The 27,239-nt window shown below is 51.2% G+C and overlaps 10 protein-coding genes across 10 annotated transcripts; 6 read left to right on the top strand and 4 right to left on the bottom strand.

Moving 5' to 3' along the window:
* Nucleotides 1-293: 293 nt before the first annotated feature.
* Nucleotides 294-3,580, top strand: M438DRAFT_340963 (uncharacterized protein). Its single transcript, XM_029904383.1, has one exon. The coding sequence runs from the start codon at nt 716-718 to the stop codon at nt 3,158-3,160; it is 2,445 nt and encodes an 814-aa protein (XP_029765332.1). The 5' UTR covers nt 294-715; the 3' UTR covers nt 3,161-3,580.
* Nucleotides 3,581-4,089: 509 nt separating this feature from the next.
* On the bottom strand, nt 4,090-7,178 carry M438DRAFT_393194 (OPT superfamily oligopeptide transporter; the record flags this gene model as incomplete). The annotated part of the gene is made up of 10 exons (XM_029909105.1): nt 4,090-4,548; nt 4,849-4,970; nt 5,022-5,094; nt 5,147-5,213; nt 5,266-5,805; nt 5,857-6,032; nt 6,090-6,372; nt 6,427-6,557; nt 6,611-6,903; nt 6,959-7,178. The coding sequence occupies 10 exons, from the start codon at nt 7,176-7,178 to the stop codon at nt 4,090-4,092; spliced, it is 2,364 nt and encodes a 787-aa protein (XP_029765331.1).
* A 1,419-nt stretch (nt 7,179-8,597) lies between these two features.
* M438DRAFT_350595 (Cryptochrome/photolyase FAD-binding domain-containing protein) lies at nt 8,598-10,235 on the top strand (the record flags this gene model as incomplete). Its single annotated transcript, XM_029906657.1, has 1 exon — nt 8,598-10,235. One exon carries the CDS (start codon nt 8,598-8,600, stop codon nt 10,233-10,235), a length of 1,638 nt encoding a protein of 545 aa, XP_029765330.1.
* Nucleotides 10,236-10,424: 189 nt separating this feature from the next.
* M438DRAFT_340961 (uncharacterized protein) lies at nt 10,425-13,306 on the bottom strand. Its single transcript, XM_029904382.1, has one exon. The coding sequence runs from the start codon at nt 13,245-13,247 to the stop codon at nt 10,536-10,538; it is 2,712 nt and encodes a 903-aa protein (XP_029765329.1). The 5' UTR covers nt 13,248-13,306; the 3' UTR covers nt 10,425-10,535.
* A 222-nt stretch (nt 13,307-13,528) lies between these two features.
* On the top strand, nt 13,529-14,482 carry M438DRAFT_262163 (uncharacterized protein; the record flags this gene model as incomplete). Its single annotated transcript, XM_029899796.1, has 3 exons — nt 13,529-13,850; nt 13,901-14,248; nt 14,298-14,482. 3 exons carry the CDS (start codon nt 13,529-13,531, stop codon nt 14,480-14,482), a joined length of 855 nt encoding a protein of 284 aa, XP_029765328.1.
* An 8-nt stretch (nt 14,483-14,490) lies between these two features.
* Nucleotides 14,491-15,456, bottom strand: M438DRAFT_340959 (Sm-like ribonucleo protein). Its single transcript, XM_029904381.1, has 4 exons — nt 15,429-15,456; nt 15,338-15,370; nt 15,026-15,283; nt 14,491-14,966 (listed from the first exon to the last, which is right to left on the bottom strand). The coding sequence occupies exons 1-4, from the start codon at nt 15,449-15,451 to the stop codon at nt 14,924-14,926; spliced, it is 357 nt and encodes a 118-aa protein (XP_029765327.1). The 5' UTR covers nt 15,452-15,456; the 3' UTR covers nt 14,491-14,923.
* Nucleotides 15,457-15,683: 227 nt separating this feature from the next.
* Nucleotides 15,684-17,314, top strand: M438DRAFT_263099 (PCI-domain-containing protein; the record flags this gene model as incomplete). The annotated part of the gene is made up of 4 exons (XM_029899863.1): nt 15,684-15,767; nt 15,821-15,877; nt 15,931-16,656; nt 16,712-17,314. The coding sequence occupies 4 exons, from the start codon at nt 15,684-15,686 to the stop codon at nt 17,312-17,314; spliced, it is 1,470 nt and encodes a 489-aa protein (XP_029765326.1).
* A 124-nt stretch (nt 17,315-17,438) lies between these two features.
* M438DRAFT_263721 (uncharacterized protein) lies at nt 17,439-18,326 on the bottom strand (the record flags this gene model as incomplete). Its single annotated transcript, XM_029899903.1, has 1 exon — nt 17,439-18,326. One exon carries the CDS (start codon nt 18,324-18,326, stop codon nt 17,439-17,441), a length of 888 nt encoding a protein of 295 aa, XP_029765325.1.
* Nucleotides 18,327-18,558: 232 nt separating this feature from the next.
* M438DRAFT_1751 (uncharacterized protein) lies at nt 18,559-19,131 on the top strand. The gene has a single exon (XM_029899154.1). The coding sequence runs from the start codon at nt 18,672-18,674 to the stop codon at nt 19,014-19,016; it is 345 nt and encodes a 114-aa protein (XP_029765324.1). The 5' UTR covers nt 18,559-18,671; the 3' UTR covers nt 19,017-19,131.
* Nucleotides 19,132-19,557: 426 nt separating this feature from the next.
* On the top strand, nt 19,558-26,992 carry M438DRAFT_340957 (uncharacterized protein). The gene is made up of 3 exons (XM_029904380.1): nt 19,558-19,813; nt 19,863-23,457; nt 23,765-26,992. Exons 1-3 carry the CDS (start codon nt 19,761-19,763, stop codon nt 26,927-26,929), a joined length of 6,813 nt encoding a protein of 2,270 aa, XP_029765323.1. The 5' UTR covers nt 19,558-19,760; the 3' UTR covers nt 26,930-26,992.
* The last annotated feature ends 247 nt before the right edge of the window (nt 26,993-27,239 follow it).

Raw genomic sequence — 27,239 nt, 5'->3', positions numbered from 1 at the left:
TTCCCTCAGTGTATCAACGGTTACACCAGAGAGGGCGTCGATAGTTGAACAAGAGTGTGTGCGGTGTTGCACAGTCGGCTCGTGCTGGCTCACGGATTCGTGTCTGGCAGCAGATCTTATCGGACCCCTCAAGCGGCGTTATTACAAAAAGTAGGTGCTGTTGGAAGCGCTGGGCAGGTGCGAGCGAGGCCCGTGTGTGATCAATGTAATTTCCTTTGGGCTAGCATGCCGAGTGGTGGCAGCATCGCGCTCAACCGCCGTCTCTCGCTCTTCCTGGCTCTCTTCTTCTTCACGCGCTGCTGCTCAATTCCTGTCGGCCCCGTCCTGTCACTCGCTTCATTCTTTCGCATTTCTTCTTTCTTCCCTTTACATTCGCTTGGCCGCTTCCCTTCGTTGATACGGCCTCCTTTAATTGCGACGCCTTCGCTATCACTCCCAACCCGACCCCTCGTGGCTGTGTCTTTGACCAGGCTTTCTTAATCTGATACAAAGACAATTCAACAACACATTAAGAGGAGGACACTGCTGCCGGCACCTTCGCTCCAGCTGTATATACGAGCTTTCGATTTGGTTAACCCGGAACATATACCCTTTTAATTACGCCGCCCCGCCGTAGACCTACCAAGTCCGTTTCGGCCACCGACGACTCCCAATCTGAACTTGAGAGTTCTTATCGACGCCTTCCTCACCCCCTAGACCCTACCCATCCTAGGAAATGCAAGTGTCGGAAGCTCCCTCAGGCCAGCCCAAGTTCCACCGCCCATCCCAGTCCTTCTCGACTCTGGGTATGAGCAGTGATAACCTGGGCTTCTCGCACAGCGCCTTCACCACCAACCAGCCCTCTATTTCTAGCTACTCGGACCGTCACCGCACAAACATCCCGTCCATTAACACTGGTCGTATGTCCAACATGGCCTCCCAGCCCGAGCAGACTCCTGGCACTGCCCTCGACATGAACTTCACTCCTCTTCTCCCTTCGAACTTGTTGATTGGCAGCCCCTTCCAGCCTCAGTCACCCTCGGCTTTTGCTTCTCCGGGCTTCCAGAGCTTCTCCAGCTTCCCTCAGCAGCCCCAGCGCCCGCAGCAACAGCACAACCAGTACCAGAACCAGCAGAACCAGGCCATGTCTCCTCCCATGTACGCTAACATGATGTCGCCTCCTCAGATGCACGCTCAGATGTACCAAGGCCCTCAATCTCCTACTCTCGGCTACAACCCTCAGAACAACCAATCACTCAATGGCCTGTCCACCGCTCCTCTGGGTATTGCTCCTGGTTTGATGTCAAGCTCTAGCAGAACCGTCTACCTGGGCAACATCCCTTCGGACACGTCTGCTGAAGAAATTCTCAGCCACGTCCGTAGCGGACAAATTGAGTCGGTTCGTCTTCTCCCCGACAAGAACTGCGCTTTCATCTCCTTCCTCGACGGAAGCTCGGCCACACACTTCCACTCGGACGCCATCTTGAAAAAGCTGTGCATCAAGGGCCAGGACATCAAAATTGGTTGGGGTAAGCCTTCATCGGTCCCTACCTCGGTCGCTCTCGCCGTCCAGCAGTCGGGTGCTTCCCGCAATGTTTACCTTGGCAACCTGCCCGAAGAAGTTTCGGAGGACGAGCTGAGAGAGGATTTGGCCAAATACGGCCCTATCGACACTGTCAAGATTGTTAGAGAGAAGGCCATTGGATTCGTCCACTTCTTGTCGATTGGCAACGCTATCAAGGCTGTTTCCCAACTGCCCCAGGAGCCCAAGTGGCAGCCTCCAAGACGTGTATACTACGGCAAGGATCGTTGCGCTTACGTCTCCAAGACACAGCAGCAGAACGCTGCCCAGTATCTCGGAATCGCCCCTGGATATGCTCACGTTCTGAACAACGCTGATCGTGATCTCATTTCGAACGCCTTGGCTCAGCAATCTGTTGCTGCTGCAGCTGTTGCAACCACCGCTGGTGGCGTGAACAACTTGGGTAACCGCACTGTCTACCTTGGTAACATTCACCCTGAGACGACCATTGAGGAGATCTGCAATGTTGTCAGAGGCGGTCTTCTGCACCACATCCGCTACATTCCTGACAAGCACATCTGCTTCGTCACATTCATCGACCCTACTTCCGCTGCCTCATTCTTCGCTCTGTCCAACCTTCAAGGTCTTATGATTCACAACAGACGCCTGAAGATCGGCTGGGGCAAGCACTCTGGCGCTCTCCCTCCTGCTATTGCTCTCGCTGTCAGCGGTGGTGCTTCGCGTAACGTCTACATCGGCAACCTCGACGAGACCTGGACTGAGGAGCGTCTTCGTCAAGACTTCTCCGAGTATGGTGAGATTGAGCTGGTCAACACTCTGCGCGAGAAGAGCTGCGCATTCGTCAACTTCACCAACATTGCCAATGCTATCAAGGCCATCGAGGCTGTTCGCAGCAAGGATGAGTACAAGCGCTTCAAGGTCAACTTCGGCAAGGATCGTTGCGGAAACCCTCCCCGCCAGGTCGTCGCAAACGGTCAGGGACAGTCTCAGCAAGAAGGCACACAATCGCCTAGCCCCGTGAGCGGCATGCGTGCTCATGACTCCATTTCTCCCAGCGCCGGCGCATCGAACAACTACAGCAACCCTCTACAGGGACCTACTGCTTCGACTATTCTCAACGCTGGAGCCAATAACCCCCTGGCCATGTACCTCGCTGCCGCTTCGCAGGTCCAGTCTCAGCCTTCTTCTTCGCCAAACGACCTCAGCCCGCAATTTGGCCAGTTGAGTCTGTCGCAGCCGCAACAACAGCAGCAACCTCAGATGACCACTCAGCAAGCTTTCTACAGCGGAGACTCTAACCTTCCCACGAGGTCCACCGCGCTTGAAGCACCTTCGCACTACGGTCACCACGCCACTCACTCTGTCAACTTGAGCAATGGTCTCTCGAACGGTTTCGGTGGTGGCAGCGGCGGTGGTAACGGCATGCAATCTAGCCAGAACAGCGCCTCAAGAGGCCAGCATTCCCGCACCGTCAGTCTGCCCGTCTTCTCGCAGCCCCAGCCTCAGCACATTCACCAACAAACCTTTGCCGGTCTCGGCGCTGGAATTGGTGGCTTTGGCAACAACAATCCTTACGGCTTGGCCATCTCTGCTGAGCGCAGCCTGCCTGGCTGGGAAGAGGAAGAGCCCGTCATCTAAAGGGGCTCGACGAAGAATTTCTTGAAGTTCTAATCTTTTTTTGATTATTAATGGTGCCTAGTTCGCCTATAATCCTTCTACCTATATTCGTTCTTCATCCTTTCCATGTCCACTTCGGGCAACCTTCTTCATTCATTTACACTTCTCCTTTCTTCTTCCTTCTTTCTTGCATTTGCACAACCAATCACCTAATTTTGACTCTCTTCTTCGTTCTTGCTATTTCTACCTACTTTGTATTTGTATGCCTTCTTCTTAAACTTGCGATGCGTTTTCGCACAAATTGTTCTTCCCTTCTGGAGTTTTGGAGAAAGGGCACAGGGAAAAGAACAAAACTTTTATCTTTAGAGAGACTGCCAGGCTCGCAACATCTGGAATCACCTGGATTTTGACTGTAATGAAGAAAATCTATTTTTAACAAGACTTCTCTGTTGATTGTGTGTCGAGTAAAGTGATCTTGAAGTATTGTGAGTCCTTATCGGTCTTGCAATGGCTCGTTATGCAGAATAGACTGCCTGCACTTGTTAATGTGACTATACTCACAACAATCTAGAGCCAGAGCTATGTACGTAGGGGTGACTGCAATGTCGCTTCCCATGAATCAGCGCGTTGATAGAAGATATATGTGTGCATCACAACAATGTGATATGCTTGATTGGGCTCGGAGTGAAACAGCAATAGCCTGACATATAGTGACTTGATGAGAAAGTCGGAGTGAGTAGCTGTCATGTTCTCATCAGAGGAAAGTACGACCATCGAATGACATACTTGTTTTCGAAGCTCTGATGATGCCTAGTAAAAGTCGGTGAGTCTGTTCCTCTCAATAGAACCTTTTTTATATCGGAAAATTGTCGTACATTGCAACCATGTATCTTACACTATATATATCTCGATCATATAACCATCCGCCCATACATTCGCATCTCTTCGCTCTAAAACTCACCAGGCCCCTTGCCAAAATGCGCACCCTTAGCAACCTTCAACCACGGCACCGAATTCGCATCATCAGTATCCCCACCCACCTCATTACCCCACCACTTCAACTTGACCCCATGATAACTCAACGCAAAGAAAATAACAATAGTCGCCAATGCAGTTCCCGTATCCATGGCGGCTTGAGTGAGGTAGTTGTACTTCTTCCACCATTCGAATGCTTTGCGTCTGATCAGGAAATTGAAGACGAAGCCGAAGATGAACCAGAGTGAGTATTGGGTCGTGTTTGCTGGGGGTATGTTGCCGGCTGCGTTGAAGAAGATGGGGACGTTGATGTATTTGAGCCAGGAGTTTGGGTGGCGGCGGTAGACGAGGTAGACGAGGATTGTGACGACGGGGCCGATGAGGAAGAAATACATCAAGGCCGAGTAGACCTGTCCGGACTGGAACATGCGTTGCTGTGATAGGAAGACGTGGTTAGCTTTTGTTCTTGTTTGTGGAGTGGTGCTATACTGCGAGGTCTGAGAACGCCAGATCTTGCAGTTGTCGCAATGTGGAATGGTATTCGAGGTCGTGCATATTCCCTTTGAGAGCCTGTTTATCTAAGGCAGTCGAACAGACTTTCAATGGAGGCATGCAGCGCTCTGAACAACACTTTGCAGTTCGACAACTCGAGTTGAGTTAACCTTCGAAACTCGACCCGGAAAACCATCTGGCGGCTTCTGACTTCTGGCATGTGTATTTTCGATTATACTTACTGGCCCGATAACTCCCCATACGACGGAGGCATTGTATACAACTTTTGATCCATTGCAAGTGAAGCGTTGAGTGTTCTTTGGGCTGCAGAGGTCTTTGATATTGGACATCATCCAACGGAGGACTAAAAACGTGTTAGGAAGGAGCGATTGGAGCACGTAACTTGCAAACTTACCTCCGACCTGAACTGCAGTTGCCAGAATAGAGGAGTAGAGTTGTCCAACGAACAAGACCCGTGGTGGGATTTTCTGATTTTGCAGTCAGCATCAATCATTTAAAAGGCACCCTAGCAACACGCACCATATATTGTCCAAGCTTCAAATCCATGGCGAAGTCCAAGCCGTGTTTCACGCTGTTGTAGCCGTACCTAAAAAGAATCGATCAGTAGTGTCAAACCCTTTATCATCAAAGCGACTCACATCTTGACCATCATGTTGGCAATGGGCTTTCCTGGCCAAGCATATCCGGCGATCAACTCGGTGATGATGTTGAGGAAGACTCTCTGATTAGTGGTGCCTTCTAGAATGCCTTCAGGAATGATTAGAACCACACCCATGCCGAAGCAAACTACAATGAAGCCCCAAACAGGCAGACCAGTGTCCCAATTTCTGACGGTGAGGATACCGAGACCCAGGACTATTACGGTAAGCACGCCGTACCACCAGTCCGGAACCTCCTTGTAGGGGCGCATTAAGCGCTTGTGGATGTCTTCGCCGCCGTGTCTTGAATTCTTGAACTTGGCCCAGATTTCGCTACCATTGTAGAGGTATGTGTGAACCACCACAGCTGTGACGGCAGCGAACGAGAGCGCGTAGGATAACGAGTATGACATCGAGATGTACATAGGTGAGTACTTCTTATATTCGGCAATGTCGAAGTCCAGGTGGGCATTGACTACTCGAGTGACGTTGTATGCTTTTCCGGTGTTATCGAAGGTACTCGAAGAGAGTAAAGGTAGGCTATTTTGTTAGTCTTGTATATTACGACATTCAGAGGACGCAGAGACTCACTAAGCACTGTTCCAGACATTGGTGTAGTACAAGATAGGCGAAAGGAACAGATAGAATAGCACAACAACAGCGAAAGCATTGCATGTGATGTAAAAAGGCGTCGTGAGAGGAGTACCGGCGTAGTTGATCTGTGTCCAGTCAAATGAGATCGGCAGTAAACCAAGACCAGAGTTCATCTACGTAACTCGTGTTAGCAAACTCAACGGAAATAGGCATAGTTCTTGAGGACTTACTCCGAATATAGTGTTAACTTTCTGATTCTTAGGGAAAATCCAGGTGATGAACGCGAATGTGCTCAGACTTGTCCAGATGTAGTCGGGAAACCAGAAGATGACAAAGGCAAGGATGGTCAAGTACGCGAAGAACCGATATCTGGTAATCGACCACCCATTGGCAGAGACACGCTTCTCTGGTTCGTGCAGAGCTCTAAAGAGAACAGTACTAGCCAAACTAGACGGCCATATAAGGGCAGCTGGGTAGACCAGCCAACGGCGCGATAGACCAGCAAGACCAAAACTTCAGAGTCGTCAGCAAATCAATTGAGACTATTCATGTGGATGGCAGACATACCCGATCATTTGAGTAGACAGAAGGAACAGGAAGCTGAAGCCTGCTCCGAAGTTCTGACCCCAGAAGACAGGACTAGTAATTGCGACCAAAGATCCAGTAGCGTATGCCAGCTGAGTACTGATGTTGACGCACTTTATGATCATTAGCGTGGACATGTCAGATGAGGAAGGCAGCATCGACTCACGATGACGATCAGAGCATGCTCCTTGATAGTGAACTTTCCCGGATTGATATCAAAGGAGAATCGACCAAGAGGCAGTCGCCACCTAGGCAACTTCTCCCACGCACGTCCAATGGGGAATACCAAAAGTTGAGCAACGACGTATCCAATACTTAACGAAGGATAGCGAAGTCCAAAGAACTGGTTGGCTCCAGCAAAGACAATCACGAAGACTGTCAAAAGGAACCAAGCTCTGAAGGTATTGCAGAGAGTGGTAGGATCATCTGTGTTTGGCACACAAGCTGCTACTTCTGGGACTGGAGGGTGCGTTAGATTTCTGGATTCCAGTTTCGGGAATGAATAGATACCTACATGGCGACTGGTCTCCATCAACGTTCCACTTGAATGCTTCAGTTGGGATAATCTCCTTAATTTCTTCCCCTGTCAATAGCTTGTCCGCACCATGCTCGGAATCACTGCTATTCTCTGCTTCGATATCGGTCGCATATGTCTCAATGTTACCCTTCGTTTTGACATCCGGGTCGGGTTGTGCCTCTCTTGAAGAGGCAGGACCAATCGCTGCACTTGACATGATTTGAGTCTCGGTGAGCCTAGAGTTGCTCTCGATTCTCGAAGAAGGTGTTGAAAATATGAAAAGAAAAGGTAGTTTTGTAGAAGAAGATAAACTTTCATATATAAACACACATACCTCCCAGGATCGTGACCTGATTTAGGGCATCGTCTGTTGGTCTGGCCGATGTTATGGCGTGCGATAGCTAGCGGGGGTTGCGACATTCAACCAACCAGTGCAACTATCCTGATCAAACCCCCACTGTTCGTGAGCCCTTACATGTACCGGCATCCAGATACTGGCGAGAGGGCAAAATCTTGTGAAAGAAGAGATAAAGGTGACGTTAGCAACCCACTGGGTTTACAGTCGAGTAGTGAGAGTGAGCAATCAGACATGCGATTATTGGTCAGTATGCATCTATACAGATGATACCCAGCTGCTGCAAGATAGGCAGAGAGGGTTACACGGCGGTTTCTTTCGGCAGTTACAGGCGAATCCTACAGAGGGCTTCTCCACCCACAAAATCAAGCGTGATTAGCCTGGAAGTGCATATAATTTGGAGCATGCGTCTTCTGCTTTATCTATATTCATATCAATAGTCTTGGCTATGTACCATCCAAGACATCTTCGCTAAAGTCAAGATATGCCAGGAAGTGCTTGACGACCACCGCAGGCTTATCTGCTGTGCTGGAAAGTCCAGTCACACTTGCCGATTTGTCTATAAGCATTTCTGCGAGGATCACGTACCAAAACCGAGCAGTCGTTCCAGGTGGACCACTGTTGCTGAGCCGTCGAGAGGCGAGATCTCGTCTTGAACAACATCCTGGATGTGAGGAGCCATGTGCATTGTAACAGACGCAAAGTTGGGCTTCAGGGTCTCTGTGCCCCTAACTTTACGTTATAGTAGTTTTCGCAAGAGCACGCCATACTGAATCCTGACTGCGTGCACGAGTATTGAGAAAGTCGGAGGTTCACCTCGGGAGTCGGTCTCTTGATTTCTTGAGCAGTTTCCCTTGGCATCAACAAGGTTTGGCCCGTGCACGATGACGACGAGAGATCAGCCACTTCTTTTTTTGAGATCCTGATCATCATGCACGAGGAGAACACGTTGATGATGATTGAAAGATGATACAACCCAGTAGGTCCAGATGTAAGCGTAAGGGACAGGAGCATCATGTCGTTCATTCACACATGCATTGACACGCCATCCTCGACGAGGCACGAACGATAGCACTCTTTGCAGCGAGCATCTTTTGTCTTTGAGAAGGACGAGTTGGGCGCCCGATCTTGAGTATGACGTCGAAGACTCTCTTGAGAATGAACGGTTTCCCTGCCACTAACAATTGTATTTGCTTAAGTCGATGCTACTCGTCGTATCTGGCAAGAAGCAGACCTTCGTTCTTGCCCACTACACAATTCACGAGAATCATCGCTGCCAGCATGTCGAAACGTTCGCAACCTCACGACGCTCACCCGAGTGACCACTCAGCCATCTACCACGAGGACCTAAAACATCCTTCCGTAAAGCGTGCAAAGGAGATCGATGAGAACTCGCCATTCGAACAGCTCAAGGAGATTCTGGCAGAGCAGAAGACCGACCACTCCGTACGAAACGTGTTGCATTGGTTTAGATCCAAGGATGTACGAGCAGACGACAATCGTGCACTCCATGCTGCATCACAAAAGGCAAAGGAGGGTGATGGAAGTCTGATTACCATGTACCTGCATAGCCCAAAGGATCTGGAGTGGCATGGTACCAGTCCTGCTCGATCCGACTTCCTTCTGGAATCTCTCTCATTGTTGCAGAAACAATTGCATCAGAAGAACATTCCTATGGCTATCGTAACTGCTGAAGAGAGAGCGGAAAAGTCTGATAGAGTCTTGCAATTCATCAAGGACAACGACATATCTCACGTTTTTGGCAATTTTGAATACGAGGTTGATGAGATCCGTCGCGATATCAAGGTCGCGCATCGTATCCAGGACGAGAAGGATGTGTCCTTTGAGCTGTTACACGATCAGACAGTACTTGAACCAGGATTACTCAGGACTGGAGCCGGCACACCCATGAAGGTCTTTACACCCTACCACAAAGCATGGCTCGTCGAAACCAAGAAGAACCCTGAGCATCTCGACTTGGTCGCACCTCCCGAGCCCAATGACAAGTCAGCCGCAGAGAAGCTCAAGAAGCTCTTCGATTCCAAACTTCCCTCCCTACCAGAGAACAAAGACTTCATCAACGACGAGGAAAGAAAACGCATCCGTGGTCTATGGCCCGCAGGTCATTCAGCAGGCATGGACCGTCTCGAACACTTTCTCAACGAAAAAGTCTCATCCTACGCAACCCACCGCTCAGAACCAGCACGAGACCCTTCCTCCCGCCTCTCAGCCTACATCTCCGCCGGCGTAATCAGCGTCCGCGAAGCCCTCGCCGCAGCCAAAAAACACAACAAGAACAAACACTTCGACGCCGGGGACTCCGGCATAGCCTCCTGGGTCCGCGAAATCGTCTTTCGCGAATTCTACCGCCAAATCCTCGTCGCCATCCCTCACAATGCCATGAACCTACCCCAGAATTTGAAATTCGATAATGTGCATTGGGAGGAAGATGAAGAGGGTTGGGAAAAATGGTGTCAAGGCAAGACCGGTGTACCTTGGGTGGATGCAGGGATGAGACAGCTGAACACGGAAGCTTACATGCATAATCGCTTACGCATGAATACTGCCAGCTACTTGACGGCAAATCTGCTCATCGATTACCGCAGGGGAGAAAGATATTTCGCTACCCATTTGATCGATTGGGATCTTTCTAATAACACGCAAGGTTGGGAACCGTCATATACCGTTTTCAATCCCATCGCGCAAGCGGAAAAGTGCGACAAAGAGGGCGAGTATATCAGGAAATGGGTCCCTGAGTTGAAAGACTTGAAGGGCAAAGATATCTTCGATCCGTATGGAAGGTTGAGCAATGAAGAGTTCAAAAAGCTTGGGTATCCTGAGCCACATGTAGATTTCGCTAAAAGCAAAAAGAGAGCGACGGAAAGATTCAAGAAGGATCTGGCAGAGGCTGAGGTTTAGAGTGGGGTTATACATGATGGGCCAGATAGGTTTCTATAGAGTAATGTGAACTCGGTGTGCTCTCACTGGAAGTAGTCTCAGTGTTTGGAGGTCAGAGCAACATTCAGCTCACACGCTATTGAATCCGCTGGTAGTGGTAGAACAGAAAAACAGCCTACGATGTAAGTGACTGGTATGTAGAAATATGTTGATGTCAATAGTTTTATACAGCAAGGAGCAAATTTCAATCTTCCATTATCTGATCGAGCAAGTAGCTTCTCCTATCGTACCAGCAAGTAGCTATCTTGTAGCTCTTACCCATCATAGACTTGTAGACATACTACGCTGTCCATCGCCGAGATCACGTCTCACGGGCATGCCGAACCATCTCCTGTTCTTCAACTTCTCGGCCCTTCTCTCCGAATGCAATTCTTCTCTCGGACCCTTCCAACTCCTCAACTCGTCAGATCCATCAGCAGCCTTGCCGATATTGACATCAAAGTCGAAAAGACCTCCGTAACTACCGATGCAGAAACTGGCTCTTACGTACATACCTCCAGATTGTGATTTGGCCTCCTCGCTGATATACGGACCCATCAACGTGACAATTCTTGCGGCCATGACACTGGGGTCGTACTTTTCTGCAAGTTCTTTGGCCCAGCCTGTAGGTTCTTCGTCGTTTGTGACGACGAGAGCTGTTGTAGATGGATCCCTTCTGTTCAGCCAGTAGTCCAGTATCTCGTCGTCGCGGTGATCGCCTTCCCAGAGTGTGTGAAGCCAGAGTGATAATATCAGATGGCGGAGGTTGTGGAAATGGCGAAGTGGTGCCAACATGTATTGTGCGATCGGTGTAGGGTTCCAGAGGAGTGGTGCGCCTCGGTATCCACAGAACTTGAGCTCGGTGATAGTGTTTGCATGATAAGATGCCAGTGTGTGTGTAAGAGGCGGGGACGGCGGCCATCCGTACTCGGCTTCAAAGACCTCATTCGAGTCGACGATATCTGGTCCTGTCGTGCCGAGTCGTATGATCTCATCTTTGTCTTCTTCCTCGAGCGAACCGAAGTCATCAGGATCGTTTGGATCTTCGTTGATACCCAAAGATCCTATGTCGCGTCCGCAAAAACCCCAGGTGTTACCCAAAGGGCAATTGACGCCAATCATGACGACTTTCTGTAGTGGTGACTGACGCAAGGCTCTAATTGCTTCCCTCTTTTCGTCCCGGGGGATACCTCCCTCCAGCTTCAGACTCTCAAGCTTTTGCATACGAGCTGCAAATTCGGAAACAAATCGTCGACGGCTTTGTCTTCGCGCAGTGTCCAGCGGATCAACTGAGTTATCAGTCTTGAACTCACCGCTTCTACTATAAACAGTGTCTACTCGAAGATCCTCTAACGAACGACCCAACTTGGATATCACTTTGTCGACTCTTGATTGAAGCTCTGGTGTTGTCTCCTTTCGGTGTCTAAAGAATCGATCGGCTGACCAGGCTAGGCATCGAAGCCTTGGGTGCATCTCCAGCCAGGCCACACACATGTCTGGCTCAAGAGTAGAACCGGAGGAGACACCACAAGTGTCCAGAAGATAGACGTCTTGTGGTAGCTCAGCCTCCGGAACCACTGCGTTTCTGAATTGAAAAGCGCGAAGGCATGGGAAATGTATCTTGAATAAGGTGTTGAAGAGATTCTCGAGACTGCTTCTTGACTCCGATGATGCACTTCGGTCTGTTCTGCGGAACAACACCCAATCAAGATTCAGAGAAGTAAGAGATGCCGCAGAGTGTTCCAAGATGTGTATGAAGGTGGGAAACGGATCTGTATCAGAAGGCATAAAGTCTGGATCTTGACGATCGAGAAGGTGCCTTACACTTTGTGTGGCTGACTTGTCCGCATCGGAAGTCTCTTGCTGGATGGACGATATCAGCATACCAATGTCAGGCAATTGGCTGTAGATCAAATTGTCAAAGTTGTGGGCTTCCTTGAACAGCAGGTCGAATTGTTTTCCAGCCTCCTCCAGATCCAGTTCAGAGTTACCAGCTAAGACCAGATTTCTGACAGCGGCATCTTGAACTCGAAGCAGCTCGGTCGAGGTCTTGATTGCACCACCTCGGCCATCCTGCCTCATGTCAAATGATCCATCTGTTCGCCAATCTGGAAACAAGCCTCTATTGTACACTTCTTGTGAGTCGTGCCTTCCAGCATAAGTGAGCAGTGGCAGGCGACGCATACGAAGACTCTCCAGCCCTTGAAGGTTGAACGATTGAAGGATCCTTGCGGAGATGCCTGCGATGCTGCAATTCTCAAGCCAGAGGTGACGTATCGTGGAGCCATTCGGATTACCAAGCAATCCAACCAGAAGACCGCGAGTGAGGTTCCAGTGACCAAAGACGATTCTCAGAGTATGAAGGTTGATGAGATTTTGGCAAGCCTTTTGGAGTATCCGAAGCGTCCTCACATCACAGGACAAGGTACGGCCTTGGAAACTAATCCTCGGGAGCTCATAGAATATGGCAGGTGGTGGTAGATGACAACGATGTGTCAGTGAGTGGACATGGGTGGCGATCCAGGAATTGGTGGCTAGAACGAGGAGTTTGCGAATGATGGGTGTGTCGTCGTGCTCGTCAACAAGATCGGGTACTTCGGAACTAGGCGTACGACAATCCACAAGCTCAATGTCTTGCCATAGCAGCGGAATAGCTTTATCGTAAGACCAGCGACAGAGTTGAGCGAAGTGGTACAGATCGGATTGGTCAAGATACTGCAGCGTTTCCTGTAATATCTCCTCTGGGATTTCAGCCAGGCGATTGGAGGAGTTTACCATGGTGTCAAGGCCTTGGCTTGGCTGGTCTGTTCTCGTATCGTGGTGCTTCACTGGGCCTCTCTCATTCTCGGTCGACTCGATGAGTCTAAATGGTTTGGTAGTCGAGAGCCGAGGCGCGTGTCGATTATGACGTAGTTTCAGGAACCAGATGGCAGTGAGAGCGAGGAGAAGAGTGACTGTTAGTTGTGGGTTTAGCGGTCCACTTGAAGTCGGCATGTTTGGCTACATATCGTTGATGCGTCGAAGAGGTGAGTTCAAATGGCAATGAATGGTTGTTCAAGGTCGTGATAGACGGCAGTCACCAGTCACGTTGAGCTGTCGATTAAGGTTACGCTTGCCTGCTTATCGATAAGAAAGCAACCTGGAGCGACGCGGGAAGTTTTTCGATGTCTCAAGCCTCGGACAAAGACTGCGACATTTCAGATCGTCACAACATTTTCGCAACAACAAAATACACAATGTCAGACACAGAAGAAGGAGGTGTTGGCATTCCTTTGATGGAACCCTTGTCGCCATCGACATCCCCGGAACCTCAATCTCGTCCCTCAGGATCAAAGCGAAAGCGCGAAGACGGAGATGGAGATGAGGACGAAGCACCCGCTACACAAACCAAGGCCGCAAAGCGCAAGAAGGCCAAGAATGCAAAGAAGGCAAAGCAGCCCAAGGATATCGAGGAGGACGCTCTGGATCTCGAGGCTGGAGTCAACCACGCCATCGCCCACATGGACAGCCAGTTGCTCGCCGATCACGTTGCACAGCGTACCAAGCGCTTCCACAATGAGTTGAGCGTCATGGAGCTGGAGGACATGCACATCCCATGTATGTTTCTTGTCGATGCGACGACAATTACCGTACTAACAAAGGAATAGCACACGCAATCGTGGATACAACATCATGGGACAAGCCGCGCAACCTGGAAAATATACCCGCCTTCATCGAGCAGTTCAAGGATGAGAGAAGAAGCGACAAACCAGGCAAGACGCTGTCAGATGCAGTCAAGCAAAAGTCAACACCACACACAATCGTTATTGCGGGCTCTGGTATTCGCGCCGCCGAATTGACAAGAGCTCTACGCAAATTCCAGACCAAGGATTCTTTCATCGCAAAGCTGTTTGCCAAGCACATCAAGTTGCAAGAGGCTATCAAAATGGTCAAGGAAATAAAGATTGGTATGGGAGTTGGCACGCCGCAAAGACTGATTGATCTGTTTGATGATGGTAAGTTTTGCGCGAAAGAAGCGTGGATCAAACACTGACACTCCTACAGGCGCCCTTTCAGCAGGTAGACTGGAGAGAATCATTATTGATGCTTCGCATATCGACTCGAAGAAGCGTGGTATCCTTGATATGAAGGATACGGAGAGTCCCCTGATCAAGCTTCTTACAAGACCTAGCTTCAAGGAGAAGTACAACGAGGACAAGATGAAGAAGATTGAGCTGATCTTCTACTGAGGAAAAGAGCCATGTTTTCACCTGTCATGTTTAGCAACTCTGTTCATACCCCTTCGATACCCAATTTACTCATGTCAAAAGAGACGTGTCGTCCAAGAATAAAACATATCTCAAGTATCATTGTGATCAGCTGGGATTTTGTCGCATGCTATGCTCTTCCCTGTACGGAAAGGCAGGATTTGAACATTTACGTGTTGCACTAGGCAGACAGTCTAGTATTGAATTCCACAGCCTCATGAAAAGTGGCAGTACCGTTTGTTGCATTCCCTCCAGAAAAGCCCAATCCACGCCGTGGTAACGCCATTTCCCTTTTGTGGCCTTCTTTTTGGTATATCGATTTGTGTCCAAGTAAGGGGATGCACATTCTTTGGGGAGGTTCGACGGCGCCGGGTGGAGGTCGCATTTTAAAATCGTCGCATCTTGAAGTTATCGAGAAGTCGCTCAAGTGAGAATGACCATAATGACCGAATCGCCTCTCAGGAACCTGCAAGGATAATGCGTCAGCCGATGGAAGCAGGCGCATGTAGGAGCATGGGAACGTACATCTTGCTGATGAAGCGATCCTTGTTGACACCTCTTCCCTTCTTTCCTGAGCTGTTTCTAGGGAACTCGGTCCACATCTCCTTGACGTTCTCAAGGACCATGTTGCAATGTCTGTCGAATGCTTTTACGCGGGCGAGGAGTTTGCGGTTGTTGCGACACGAGATGACGACCTGGTTGTGGTTGCGGACAGCGGTTTGGAGGATGGAGAGAGGACCGGCAGTAAACTCGTGCTCTTCGACGCGAGCAATCTCGTACTCGCTGCGAGGGCGGTTAGTTGAGTGATTCAGAGAGGGCCAGAGGGTATAGACGTACGTGAGCTCGCTGCGCGGCTTCTGCAGAAGGTCGCTATGAAGAAGTTAGCATTGTGGCATACAGAGCGCATATGTATAGCAGTATAGCTCACGTAATCTTTGCTGACTCGGACATGGTTGTGATATGGTATGATGGATCGAATGGCAATGCGACGCTTCTGGTACGAGTAGTCGCGAGTTGACTGTCGATGCGGGCTGAAGCCGATGTCTTGGCGAGCTTTCGGTGACGAATGGCGGCGTTGGTTGTCGCTGTTGCCGCTCGCTGCGACTGTCCATCATCCACAAGCTCTCACTTTATCCCATCCATCAGCCTCTCCCTCCTTACACACAACACACATTCGCCCATCATGTCGGAAGGTCGCCTGAAAGCAGACAGAGATTTTACCAAAGAGGTCGACAAGGCCATTCCCGAAGCTCAGGACCTGGCAAAGGTAGCTTCATCGTGTGCTCGAAACACCCACCAGTCTGACTGACTTTCCCACAGAGCAATGTACAAGGCGCCATCGAGAAGCTCCTCGCTCTTGAGAAGCAAACCAGACAAGTGCGCAACGTCCGACCATCACGACATCAATTCAGAAGACTAACCACAATCAGGCGTCTGACCTCCCTTCCACATCAAGACTCGTTGTCGCCATCGTTACGATATGCAAAGAAGCCGGAGACTGGCCGCTGTTGAACGAGCAAGTCCAGCTTCTGTCCAAGAAGCATGGTCAGCTCAAACAGGCCATCACCAAGATGGTCCAGGTCACCATGGATTTCATTGACGACACTCCCAACATCGAGACCAAGCTGTCGCTGATCGAAACGCTCCGTACCGTCACCGAGGGAAAGATCTTCGTCGAGGTTGAGAGAGCTAGAGTCACACGTATCCTGTCAAACATCAAGAAGAGCCAGGGAGACATCGCTGCCGCCACCGACATTCTGTGCGAGCTGCAGGTTGAGACTTTTGGTTCCATGACACGCCGCGAGAAGACGGAATTCATTCTGGAGCAGGTCGCACTATGCATTGAAAAGGGAGAATGGACACAAGCCAGCATTCTGAGCCGCAAGATCAGCACTCGCTATTTCGCCCGCAAGCCCAAGAAGACAGCTGAGCAGTTGGAGAAGGAGCAAAAGGAACGTGAAGAGGAAGAGAAGAAGCGTGGTCCTGATGATGCCCCTGTGGAGCCCGAAGACGACGTTACAGACTTGAAGCTGCGTTACTACGAGCAGCAGATCACCCTGGCCAAGCACGACGACAAGTATCTCGACGCTTGCAAGCATTACCGTCAAGTCCTGGATACTGAGGCTGTCGAAAACAACCCTGAGCAACTACGAGCTGTAAGTTTATCTTTTCGACCCGTCTATACTAAGTGCAGCAATTGACTTGATGTAGGCTCTTCAACGCGTCCTCTACTTCATCATCCTCGCCCCCTATGACAACGAGCAATCAGATCTCCTCCACAGAATCCACCGCGACACACGCAACTCTCAAATCTCACACGACGCCGCCCTCCTTAATCTCTTCACCGTTCCCGAACTTATGCGTTGGCCCGCTGTCGCTGAGAACTACGGTCCCCACCTTTGCGAGACCGACATCTTCGACGCTACTGAGAAGGCCGCCGACCCCAAGGCACACAAGCGCTGGCAAGACCTGCGCAAGCGTGTCATCGAGCACAACGTCAGAGTTATTGCCAAGTACTATACCAGAATCCACTTCAAGCGCTTGACAGAGTTGCTTGACCTTAGTGAGGAAGAGACGGAGAAGTACATCAGCGACCTTGTAGTGAGCAAGACCATCTACGCCAAGATCGACCGCCCTGCCAGACTCGTCAGTTTCGAGAAGAGACGTGATGCCGATGAGGTGCTCAACGAGTGGTCAGGCAACATGAAGAGCCTGCTCGGTCATCTCGAGAGAATCGACCATCTCATCACCAAGGAAGAAATGATGGCCAGAATCACCAACAAGGGTGAGAAGGCACCGAGCAAGATCCGGTAAGCTCTGAACCGGCTATGTACTAGTATAATTTACTTATAGACCCACGAAATGCACCATGATCCATAATCCATGATCTGTGCTGGCCCGTGATCTTCTATCGTCTATTTTTCGTCGTCTATTCACATCAGAATGGCATGTCCATGTCTTCGGCCTTCTCCTCCTTCTTGTTTTCGAGCGAGTCCTCCGGCGGGCCGCCAACCACTTCCCTAATGAATGCCACGAGCGCCGCGACGTATTGTTTTTGACTGCTGGGCAAGAAGTGACCGCCAGGGTGGTAGACGACTCTAGCAACACCACCCTCTACACCCCTGCCTGTAACGCAAGCATCCACCAGGCGCAAACTCCTAGCCTCCTCGACGACAGTATCTACGCTACCCAAGAAGTGCAGCATAGGTGTCTTGATCTTCGGTTCGTAGAATGCGGTGTACAGCTCATTCGGAGCAGCACCGAAACCACTGTAGCTCACAGCAAACTTCAGCGGCTGCTGAATGACATCCGTCATGAAACCTGTATCCTGCTCGAAGCTCTCGGGGTAACGCATACCGCCCTGTGACTGTTGCTTTTCGAATGCATCTCTTCTTCCCTCTTCTAGTAGCGAGGCAAACATTCCTGCGGCTGCACCACCTTGACTGAATCCGATTGCGCCGTCGAAAGGACCTTTCTCTCTGATCACTTCTGCGATACGCTCGAACCCTTGTTCCAGGCCTTCGTAGGTAAAGGGCTCGCCATCGCCCTTTCTACGCCACCATGCGTATGCCTCTGGGTCTTCGTTCTCGCTTTTCGAGCCATCTACATCGTAACCTGGGATATCCGAGATTGAAAGCTTGAGTGGTGCTGTCGGGTATACGAGTTCGACACCTCCAGGGTAACTTGGCAAGTGACCTGGCTTAGGGGCAGCAGGGAATGCTTTGTCGAGGTTCTTTTCCAGTGCGCGTGTTTTTGCGTGGAATAGGGGTCCGCTTTGGGTGTAGCCGTGGAGCATCAAGATCTTGAGTTTGCGTTGGGAGGTCATGGCGGAGGAAGAGTCGTCGAGGATTGAGAGGTTGCGGCTGGGTTGTTTAGAAGTGAGGTGAGAGGCTGTTAGTTGGGTGCGGCGCAGAGCAGAGGAAGATAGCATGGCTTGGGTCGGTGTGTCACGGTATAGATTGGACATCTCGTTTCTGGAGTAGTTGACCGTGCGCTTCACCTATCTCGAACGATATCGCCGATAAAGTCCGGATGTCTATGACATAGGCGGCTCGTGCTTCTGTATATAGACCTGGTTGTCTCAGAGTGAAGAACATCACCTGGGTCTTCCATATCAAAAGATCTCAATCTTTGAAGCTATCGTACATACAGTCGTCTAGCACTCAACAAGATGCTTTCATCCAAGCATTTCGTGATCCGGTCTTGCCGTGTCACTGCCAATCGAGGCTTCTCTACCCATTCCGCTCTGATGGCTGCTGCCAAACGGAGAAAGGTCGAAGAGATTCACAGACCGTCTCTTTCGGGTTCTTCGGTCGGTCACTTATTCTCTGAGATCAACGCAATGAGACCCGGCATGGAAGCTCTCCGGCCAGATGGACAAACAATGACCGAGGAGCAACGCACATTTGCTAGGAAGACCGCTACATGGTTGATGGGAGTTCCGGTTGTCCTAGGCACTTTGATTGTAGGCGGAAACTGGATTATGAAGGACAGAGAGGACAAGACAGAGTCATGAGAAGTGGATAGGACGAGAAATGAGGATTTGCATGCATGTCGATATGAGTACTACCTGTCATGCATGGCCCCTTAATAGACTCGACTCACACTGCAAACAGGGCCCCTGTCGTTTGACTCCCTAGTCACGATTACATGCCTCTTCACCATTTCGAGACATGAAGAACAGTGTCAGTCGCAAACACTCGAGCAGTTACAATCGACCAAGATGACGTCTCTTATATACGACGATTAGGCGCCAAGCGAAAGCATTACGAAGATGTATACGAGGCAGGCTGGGACGGCATGATTGAGGGGCAAAGTCGTACGGCATAGGGAGTATGTAGGGCATTTTCGTAGATGCAAGTAAGCAGTGTTTGCGTTGCAAAAATAAGAAGATAACTCGATGGATGGCGGAGGAATGAGCCAGGCTAGCTGCAAGGTGAAACCAAGGCACATGTCTGTCGGTGCAGGCTCGGGGTAAATCAGAAAGCGTGGCATCGAAACTTGGTCAACCGTCTTGAAAGAAGGTTGGAGCCCGACTAAAGCCCCCTAGCCAGCCTTTCGCATTTCTCTCAAAGCATATTATTTCCGTCACCTGAGACTTCTTAACCTTTGTCTGACACATCACTGGCCGCGTTGTGGTGTCGACATCCAAGTCGCGACGACCGAAGCGCCACAACCAAACCCCCACGGGCAACAACGGCCGGGGAATCGAACATTTGTTATGCCATGAGAGAGCAGAAGTAGACGATTTTTGTTGGATATGGAACGCCCATACCAGTTTACCGACGACCGAGACGGCGCGCGTTCACCCTTGTACGTGAGATGTGACCTTCTTGACTACGACGACTAACATGCCGTCCAGTAACCAGCAACTACTCAACCCTGTCACACAGCCGCCAGGCACATCCTTCAAAACAAATGTGAATCGCAGCAAAACGCGCAAATGGGCAGAGGCCAAGAACTATTCCTACGACGGCGATGATTGGGGCGGTTATGACCCTTACGATGAATACGGCAGTTACGACGACAAGCAGGACGCGCCCCAGCCTGCTGTCGACCCACGAAGGAACTCATTCGAGGCCGGCGAGGAGGTGAGGAACTTCTCTTCTGGTCAACAACTACCACAACAGCCGCCTCCACCTCCGGCGAATACCACTCCTACCAAGCCACAGCCACTCCAACCGGGTCCGCAACCACAGCAGGACTTTGGCGTCCGCCGCGACTTTTCCCAGATCGCTCACGTTCCACCGCCGCTGAAGACGAATAACTCCCCTAATGTAGTTCGCGAACGTTTTCCTGCCAGGAAGAGCAGTCTGCAATCCAGTCTGCCTTCTTCGCCCGCTCAGCCCTCGCAACAGCAACCCGTCGAACAACCAGTTTCACCGTCTCTGGGCGCTTCGACCGCCGGCAAGCCGCTGCCATTCATTCGTCCCGCCGACATCTACAGACGCATGGAAGAGGAACGTTTGAGGGAGCAAGAGACGAAAAATCAGGTTGGAGTCCCGGCCGCCAGGCACGAAGAACACCAAGCCCCTGCCCTTCAGACTCCTTCTCAGGTCAGAGATGTTGGCTTGGGTTTGGCTGGGACAGAGCCTGAGGGACAATCTACGAGCGCTTCGTTGGGCTCCTCTCTGCCAGCGGTTAATCGTGTAGCGTCTGGGTTCGGCTCGGAGTTCTGGAGTGCTTCTGAGTTGTCTAGTCAACTGAGTGGTACCGATACTCTCTCGCCGACTACCACTAACACGGAACCCGCACCGCCTGCTGAGATCAACAGTCTAGAAGACGCTTCGCATGAGCTGCACAATGCTGTGAACCAAGCATTCGAGCGCCGGGATGATTTGTCCGTTCCTCCCACTCCAATCTCTCGCGACAACTCCCAATCTGGCCATAGTTCGGACACCGCTGGGATTAGTCCTATCATGAGCCGTGTACCGAGCGCTGCAACCGCTGAGGCAAAAGCCCGCCTTGCTGACAACATGGCCATGAGACCTATCGCGGAAGAGAGCAGTTTGCCTGGCAGTCCTGGCTCGCGACCATCATCCCAACAGCAGATCAACTCGAAGAAACGCTCTCCCACGCACTCTCGTCAAGTATCGGCTGAGTCGCTTAGCAACAGCCCTGCCAGGACCCCTCAACTGGAGTACATGAAGAGGCTTTCAACTCCAATGTCTGCAGAGAGCACGAGTCTGCAAGATGAAGAGGCTGCTTCACCTACTGGCCTCCCTACTAAGCCTCTTCCCATAGCTTCAGTCCGTGTGATCGCACCTTCAGCGGACTACAGCCGAAGAGAATCTGACATTGCCGCTGATGCTTCTTCGAGCTCACCAAACGATACTGCGGAGGCCGCAAAGGCTGCAAGAGCGCAATTCCTCCAGACTCATAACGAGCGTGTCGAATCGCCTGCAATTGGAAGTCCTGTCGATCGTACTCCTTCTCCCGTCTCGCGCCGCGGATCTCCGAACCCTAGCAGAGTTCGTGATCTTGCAGACAAGTACAATGACATGCATACTCTGTCAAGAAGCAGTTCTGCCATGTCTTTTGGCTCTCAGAAGAGTGACAGCATGTCCTTGAAGAGGAGTGGTACTTTCGAGAGCACTACCAGCGACACTGGAAATGCCATTGGTGGCGAGACTGTTGTTGAATCCATTGAACAACCTTCTCCGGATCGTCCAGACCCCACTCGTGGTCTTAGCTTCAGACCCCATCTGCCTGGCGAATGGGTGTCATATGCACCGACTCCTAGCACTGAGATGCCCGTTGCACAAGAAGCGACAAGACGTAGCTTTGATACCACAGAAGCTGCTCAGCCTGATGTGAGCACCCCTCGACAGGAAACTTTCCAGACTACCGAAGACTTTGATCCCACGCCTTTGACAGCTAAGCAACCACTTGCTCACAAGGACATTCAACCAAAGGAGAGCAGTCCTGTAGATGCTGTCAGGAATGCAGGCGAAGCTTTGGGTGCTGCATTGTTCTCCTCGTTTGGTCAGAATCACGGCACCAGAGATTTTGCTCAGCCAAAGCCTCAGTCACCAGAGAGGGATCTTTCTGATTCCGAGCTTACTGGGCCCAGGCCTTCAGTTGGCGATGTCTATCTTAGACCTTTGATGGTGGATCGCCAAGCTTCCTCTATCGCATCTAGCGTTGCTCCTACGCCACCAGCCAAGGACACCCCTGATGGGCTCAATCTGCAAAGGTCATCTGGGTACTTCCCTCCGCCGACCTTACGCGTCAACTCCGATGCTATGTCACCGGCAGTCTCTGACTACTCGCCTGCTGATCTGGAGAGTGATCGCTTGCGTAGAGAGATTGAGAGGAGTCTTACTCCCCAGATACACACCGAGGACCAGCAAACTCGCGATCAAGATGCTTTGGACGCACCGGCAACACTTCGAGAAATCCAGAAGGCTGAAGGTGTTTCAGCTGCTGACCACCAACCTACAACAAACTTGCCTGCAGTGACCTCCGAGCCTGATGCATCGTTAAGAACACTTCAACCTGCAAGCTCTGGCCTCCTCGGCAAGCGCTTCAGCTTTGAGAAAGACCAAGGTATGTCAGGCTTGTGGGGCGAACCAGGCGAAGAATCAAAGCGTGCCTCCTACGAGCGACCGTTGTCTGGCATGGGACTTCATGTGGTGAACACAAACATGAGCAGCAGTAGCAGCAGTGAATCGAGTGCCTCTTCCATCAGGGACATTCCAGCCGAGGCTATCGAGGAACCCGCAGGTCCATCTCTTCAGGCTGTGCTCAGTCTGCCTTCGCCCGTGACATCGCCAGATGTTCCTGCAGTGCTCGCAAGAGACGAACCAACACTCGATACAGCCGCTTTCCCCACGGTTGAGTTTCCATCTGAGGCTAAGAAATCCATCGAGGAGCAGTCGCTTCCTGTCCCTCATGTGGAGACTGAAAACCCTTTGGCTCCCACTACAACCACGAACACATCTGCTCGCATCCCTACTGTCAGAGAGGTTATGGCTCTGAAGTCGGTGGATGAGCGCATCAATACCTACAACTCTTCGCGAGAACAAATCGCATCGATGGACACTGGTCTTAGCAACTGGCTCACTTCGACTCTCTCGTCTCATCCTGAGCATGCTCATGTTGTTACAGATGTGAGCAAGCCTGCGAGCACTAATGCTGTCGGCAGCATCCGCTACAAGGCTCAGCCTGGTAATATCATGAAGATGGCCAGAAAGGGTCTCAGTGGTGTCACAAACAGAGAGCCTTCGGGCAGTCATGCATCCGATCCCAGTCAAACGGCCTCCACTGTCGAGCGCCAAAACTCCAACGTTGCTGGCCGCTCTCCCTCAGCACAGCATGGCGGCGTCGAGAAGATGCAGACCAAGGGCAAGGATTTACTGCATTCTGCCGGCATGTTTGGTGGTAAGGCCACCGTAGGAGCCAAAGGCCTCTTTGCAAGGGCAAAGGGAAGGCTCCGAGAAGGCGGAAGTGAGAAGGTAGATTGATTTTCCCTTCTGTCTGTCATACCCCTCCTGATCTTTCTTTGACGTTTTTGATTTTTGCATATCGACGATTCAACCTCATGTTCCAGCAATGCTTTTTTCTGGCGGTCACTGTTCCAGCTGGCGGGCTTGTTTTCTTTGCGACTTCAGCATAAGCGTTGACCTTGGATGGAAGGCATTAATGTTTCGAGTGGCTGGTTGCATGTACCGTTTCAGCTGCGTAATGTTAACTGAATAATCCCCTACCTCGCCAACCCTTCCGATATCTCAAGAATGTATGTTGATGTGTGTGTTCTCACAGGCTTCCGGACGCGCTTCAATCAGCAACGCCGCGCTTGCCTCGCCGACTTCGCCAAATGTTGTGGACGACCGTTCCAACAAAGCCAACAACCGTTTCTCCACAGCGTTTGGCCGTTTTGGGGGCAGCTCTACTGCAGAGCGCTCTTCGTCTCAGCCAGCGAGTGCTGTGCAGTCTCCTATGGAGGGTCCAGAAGCAATTGTTCCGACAATTGTAGAGCAGCAATCCGCGTTGCCGTCAAGTGGTCCAGATGCATACATCGCGCCATGGACGGAGGAAAAGGTGGGTGGTGCGTTAGACGATAAAGACCTCGTCAACGAAAGATTCAAGAGGATTGGCTTGTTGCCGAGTCCTGCATTTGGCGGATCAATGGCCTCGCGCGAGTCTAACGAGAATATCAAAGCTGCAGGTGAGAATGACGATCCGATATTAAAGGTGGAAGGAGCGGTGCATCCGGAAGAGACAAACGTGGAGCAGAATAGTGAAGCTGCGAAGGCAATCACCCCTATCGCTCTTCCGGAGCCAGCTGCACCTGTGGAAGAAATCACGGCGTCAGACCTGTCATCGGAAGTTCCTGCTTCAGTCTCGGACAACGCTCAGCCATTGCCCGGGACCAAGGAAATCCTGCCAGAGCATTCTGTTCGGGTCGAAAATACCTCGAACATCAACAGAAGCCCGACGCGTCGTCCTGTTCCTCAACAGACTGTGGCTGAAGTGCAACCCTCATCTCGCAGGTCTTCCGTGTCAAGCCTCCATCGTGATGATAACGATGTAGCAGAAAGCTCAATTCCGCTTCAGAGAAGCGTAAGCCCTTTGCGTGCCGAGTCAACCACACAATTGGCTGGTGCCGCCGAGCAAGTCGAGCCTGAGAACACAGAGAGCAGAGACAGCTCTAGACCTCGAATTGTCAGCCGCAGCAGTCTTCCATCACAACAACGTCCTCAGTCGCAATCAAGACAGTCATCTTGGCAATGGAAGAGCTCGGGCACATCTCTGGTTGGCCTGAACAAGACACATGATGCGACGGCTTCACCAGTAAAGGCAAGATCTATATCCGGTCAGCACAACGCCTCTGTACCCGTGAGCCGTGCTGGATCGCCTGTGTCTTTCCTCGAAATGGCACCTGCCCAGAAATTGAGAAGTGCGACTACACCAAGCGCTTACTCGACCGAGGATCTCAATGCTGGTCCAGGGGCACGTGCTGAGCCATCAATGGTGGCAGCTTCTCAGAACCTGACTTTGGTGCCAACTCCCTACGAAGTAGGTAGGATGGCTCCAATCGTGCAGTCACCTGTGGAGATGCAGGGCCCTTGGCAGAATGGCCAGTCCAACTTCGCTATGGCACCTGGGCCCTTCGCTGGACCAGCTGCAATGTATGCCCAGCCTAGCACCATGAGCAGCGAACAGATCATCTACGAAGAACCCGTTGATCGCACCTTCTCGCCGACGATTATGGATCCTCGACAGCACGATAGCGAGTATCAGCTTCCCGGCGTCGGACCTCCACCAGAGTTGACTCAAGGGTCACGAAGAAGCAGGTTCTCCATCAGAAGCCCAGGACACGGTCCTGTTCAGGCTGAACGCATTAACCCCAATGCCATAGCACTCAACCATCAACGCACTTTCTCCGGAGACGAAGTTCCTTTAACACAGTCCGCGCAAGAGAAGAGAGAGAAACGCCGTTCTGGAATGTTTAGTGCTCTGAGCCGTGGCTCGAGCTTCTCTGGTCTATCTGGAATGAACTCTGACGGCAGACAAAGCCGTGGAAACGATGTCGGTCAAGCGATTGCGCAGCCTCAAGCACCGGTCCAGCAGGGGTCTGCGGTGCAAAAGGCTAGAGAAACGTCAGGCGGTAGTGCGAGAGGCAACACTCTTAAGAAGATGCAACGCTCATCCACTTCCGCTGGTACACCTAGCACTCCCGGTACACCTGATCCGGAGAAAAAGAACAAGCGCTTCTCGCGTCTCGGTTCTATCTTTGGACGTTCCAACTCGGAAGCAAAGAAGACCAACAAATTGGTCAAGAGCATGCCCAAGCCTGAACGTATTCCGGAAGCTGCAGCGGCTCCAAGAACACAGAATATGCCACCACAGAACATCCCTGCTCCGCCCATGGGTATGGGCTATGGCATGGAAAATGGTATGCAACAGCCGCAGCAGTGGGGAGAGCATCCCGATCAGCAGAGCAGTGTTCCAGCGCCTCCTGGCGGATGGTATGCGCCTACGAGCCGTAGATCCTCTTATCACCAGGATCAACAGGCCAGCCTGCCACAAATTCAGCCGACAATGTCAGGACAATCATGGCAGTCAGGTCAGCTACCACAGCAGCCGCAGTCACCTGTTATGCAGCCGACTCGTCGCCTCCACAGTGAGGGCTATCGTCATGAACCTCGCTATGCACCTCCCTCTGACTACAGATCGATGTCTCCTAGCCCATTACGCGGTCAGCGAGGCAGTCAGCAATATGATACCACGACACCCCAGAATTACCAGCGTGCTCCTTCTTGGAGTGGCGGTCCGCGCCAACAACCACCGCCTGGAAACCGCAATTTCTCGTGGGGCTCGATGGATCAACAGCAGCAACAGCAGCAGCCAGGATACTACTCGCAGAACACGATGGCCGGGTCGCCGAGCAGACAAAGCCCTGCAGGCACACCTACGCATTCAAGAAATGCCTCTTTCGGCAGCATGACCAATATCCAAGCAGCTGCGCCGCCACTTTTCCGTAATCCCAGCTCAGGAGCTCTGCAACGCTCATCTTCTCCCTCGATGTATGGAGCCTCGCAACCCTATCAAGTCCCCATGCCGGCGCCTACAGAAGCCCAACTCATGTCAAAGCAACAACAAGATTGGTATCCCAGATACGCGGTCGGATCTCCAGGACCACCACAGCAGGCCAGCACGCCAGGAATGTACACCAGAGGCTACAGCAACAGCAGACCGGGTAGTGCAAACACCAACAATGTCGCTTTCGATAACATCCCAGAAGCCGAGTACGCCAGACCAGGCTCGGCTGGTGGGATGATGCCACCTCCACAATCCCCTGGAAGAAGCCAGCAAAGAAGGTACTATGCGAATGGCGCGGCAGCCATGGGACCGAGACCTTACCCTTCCGCTCCCAGCCAGCCACAACAGGGTGAATGGCAGGGCATCTATCGTGATGTTTAAGACGTTGATTTCTTGTCGAACGTTTGTGTTTCTTTTTTCTCCTATTCTGTATAATTATTCGTGTCGTGTGGGTTTGGAGATGCTAATGTAAGGAGGGATATTTGGAGATAGGGATCATGGTATATAATGTTGATTCGAATGACATTTGAATATACTGACTTCACCTTGTCCATTCTTAAGCGAGCCTTATCTACTTTGATGATTCGTGCCTTCCTGCGCGTGCACCTCTTCGTGGTATGTTTTCAGTCAAGGTATGCGTTTCTCATTGTATTCTGTTGCCCTGAATGGTTCCTTCTGTCGTATTCCACCG

The sequence above is a fragment of the Aureobasidium pullulans genome, assembly GCF_000721785.1.
Source record: "Aureobasidium pullulans EXF-150 unplaced genomic scaffold scaffold_1, whole genome shotgun sequence".
NCBI classification, from domain to species: Eukaryota; Fungi; Ascomycota; class Dothideomycetes; order Dothideales; family Saccotheciaceae; genus Aureobasidium; species Aureobasidium pullulans.
The sequence above is the reverse complement of the archived record's forward strand: the minus strand, read 5'-3'. Positions and strand labels throughout refer to the sequence as shown.

Coding starts and splice junctions, on each gene's coding strand:
- M438DRAFT_340963 (XM_029904383.1), top strand. CDS start 716: ATGCAAGTGTCGGAAGCTCCCTCAGGCCAGCCCAAGTTCCACCGCCCA.
- M438DRAFT_340961 (XM_029904382.1), bottom strand. CDS start 13,247: ATGCCGACTTCAAGTGGACCGCTAAACCCACAACTAACAGTCACTCTT.
- M438DRAFT_340959 (XM_029904381.1), bottom strand. CDS start 15,451: ATGTCCGAGTCAGCAAAGATTAC. Junction 15,371..15,428: donor TCCGAGTCAGCAAAGATTAC/GTGAGCTATACT, acceptor ACTTCTTCATAG/CGACCTTCTGCAGAAGCCGC. Junction 14,967..15,025: donor GATCGCTTCATCAGCAAGAT/GTACGTTCCCAT, acceptor TTATCCTTGCAG/GTTCCTGAGAGGCGATTCGG.
- M438DRAFT_1751 (XM_029899154.1), top strand. CDS start 18,672: ATGCTTTCATCCAAGCATTTCGTGATCCGGTCTTGCCGTGTCACTGCC.
- M438DRAFT_340957 (XM_029904380.1), top strand. CDS start 19,761: ATGGAACGCCCATACCAGTTTACCGACGACCGAGACGGCGCGCGTTCA. Junction 19,814..19,862: donor GACGGCGCGCGTTCACCCTT/GTACGTGAGATG, acceptor CATGCCGTCCAG/TAACCAGCAACTACTCAACC. Junction 23,458..23,764: donor GAGAAGGCGGAAGTGAGAAG/GTAGATTGATTT, acceptor GTGTTCTCACAG/GCTTCCGGACGCGCTTCAAT.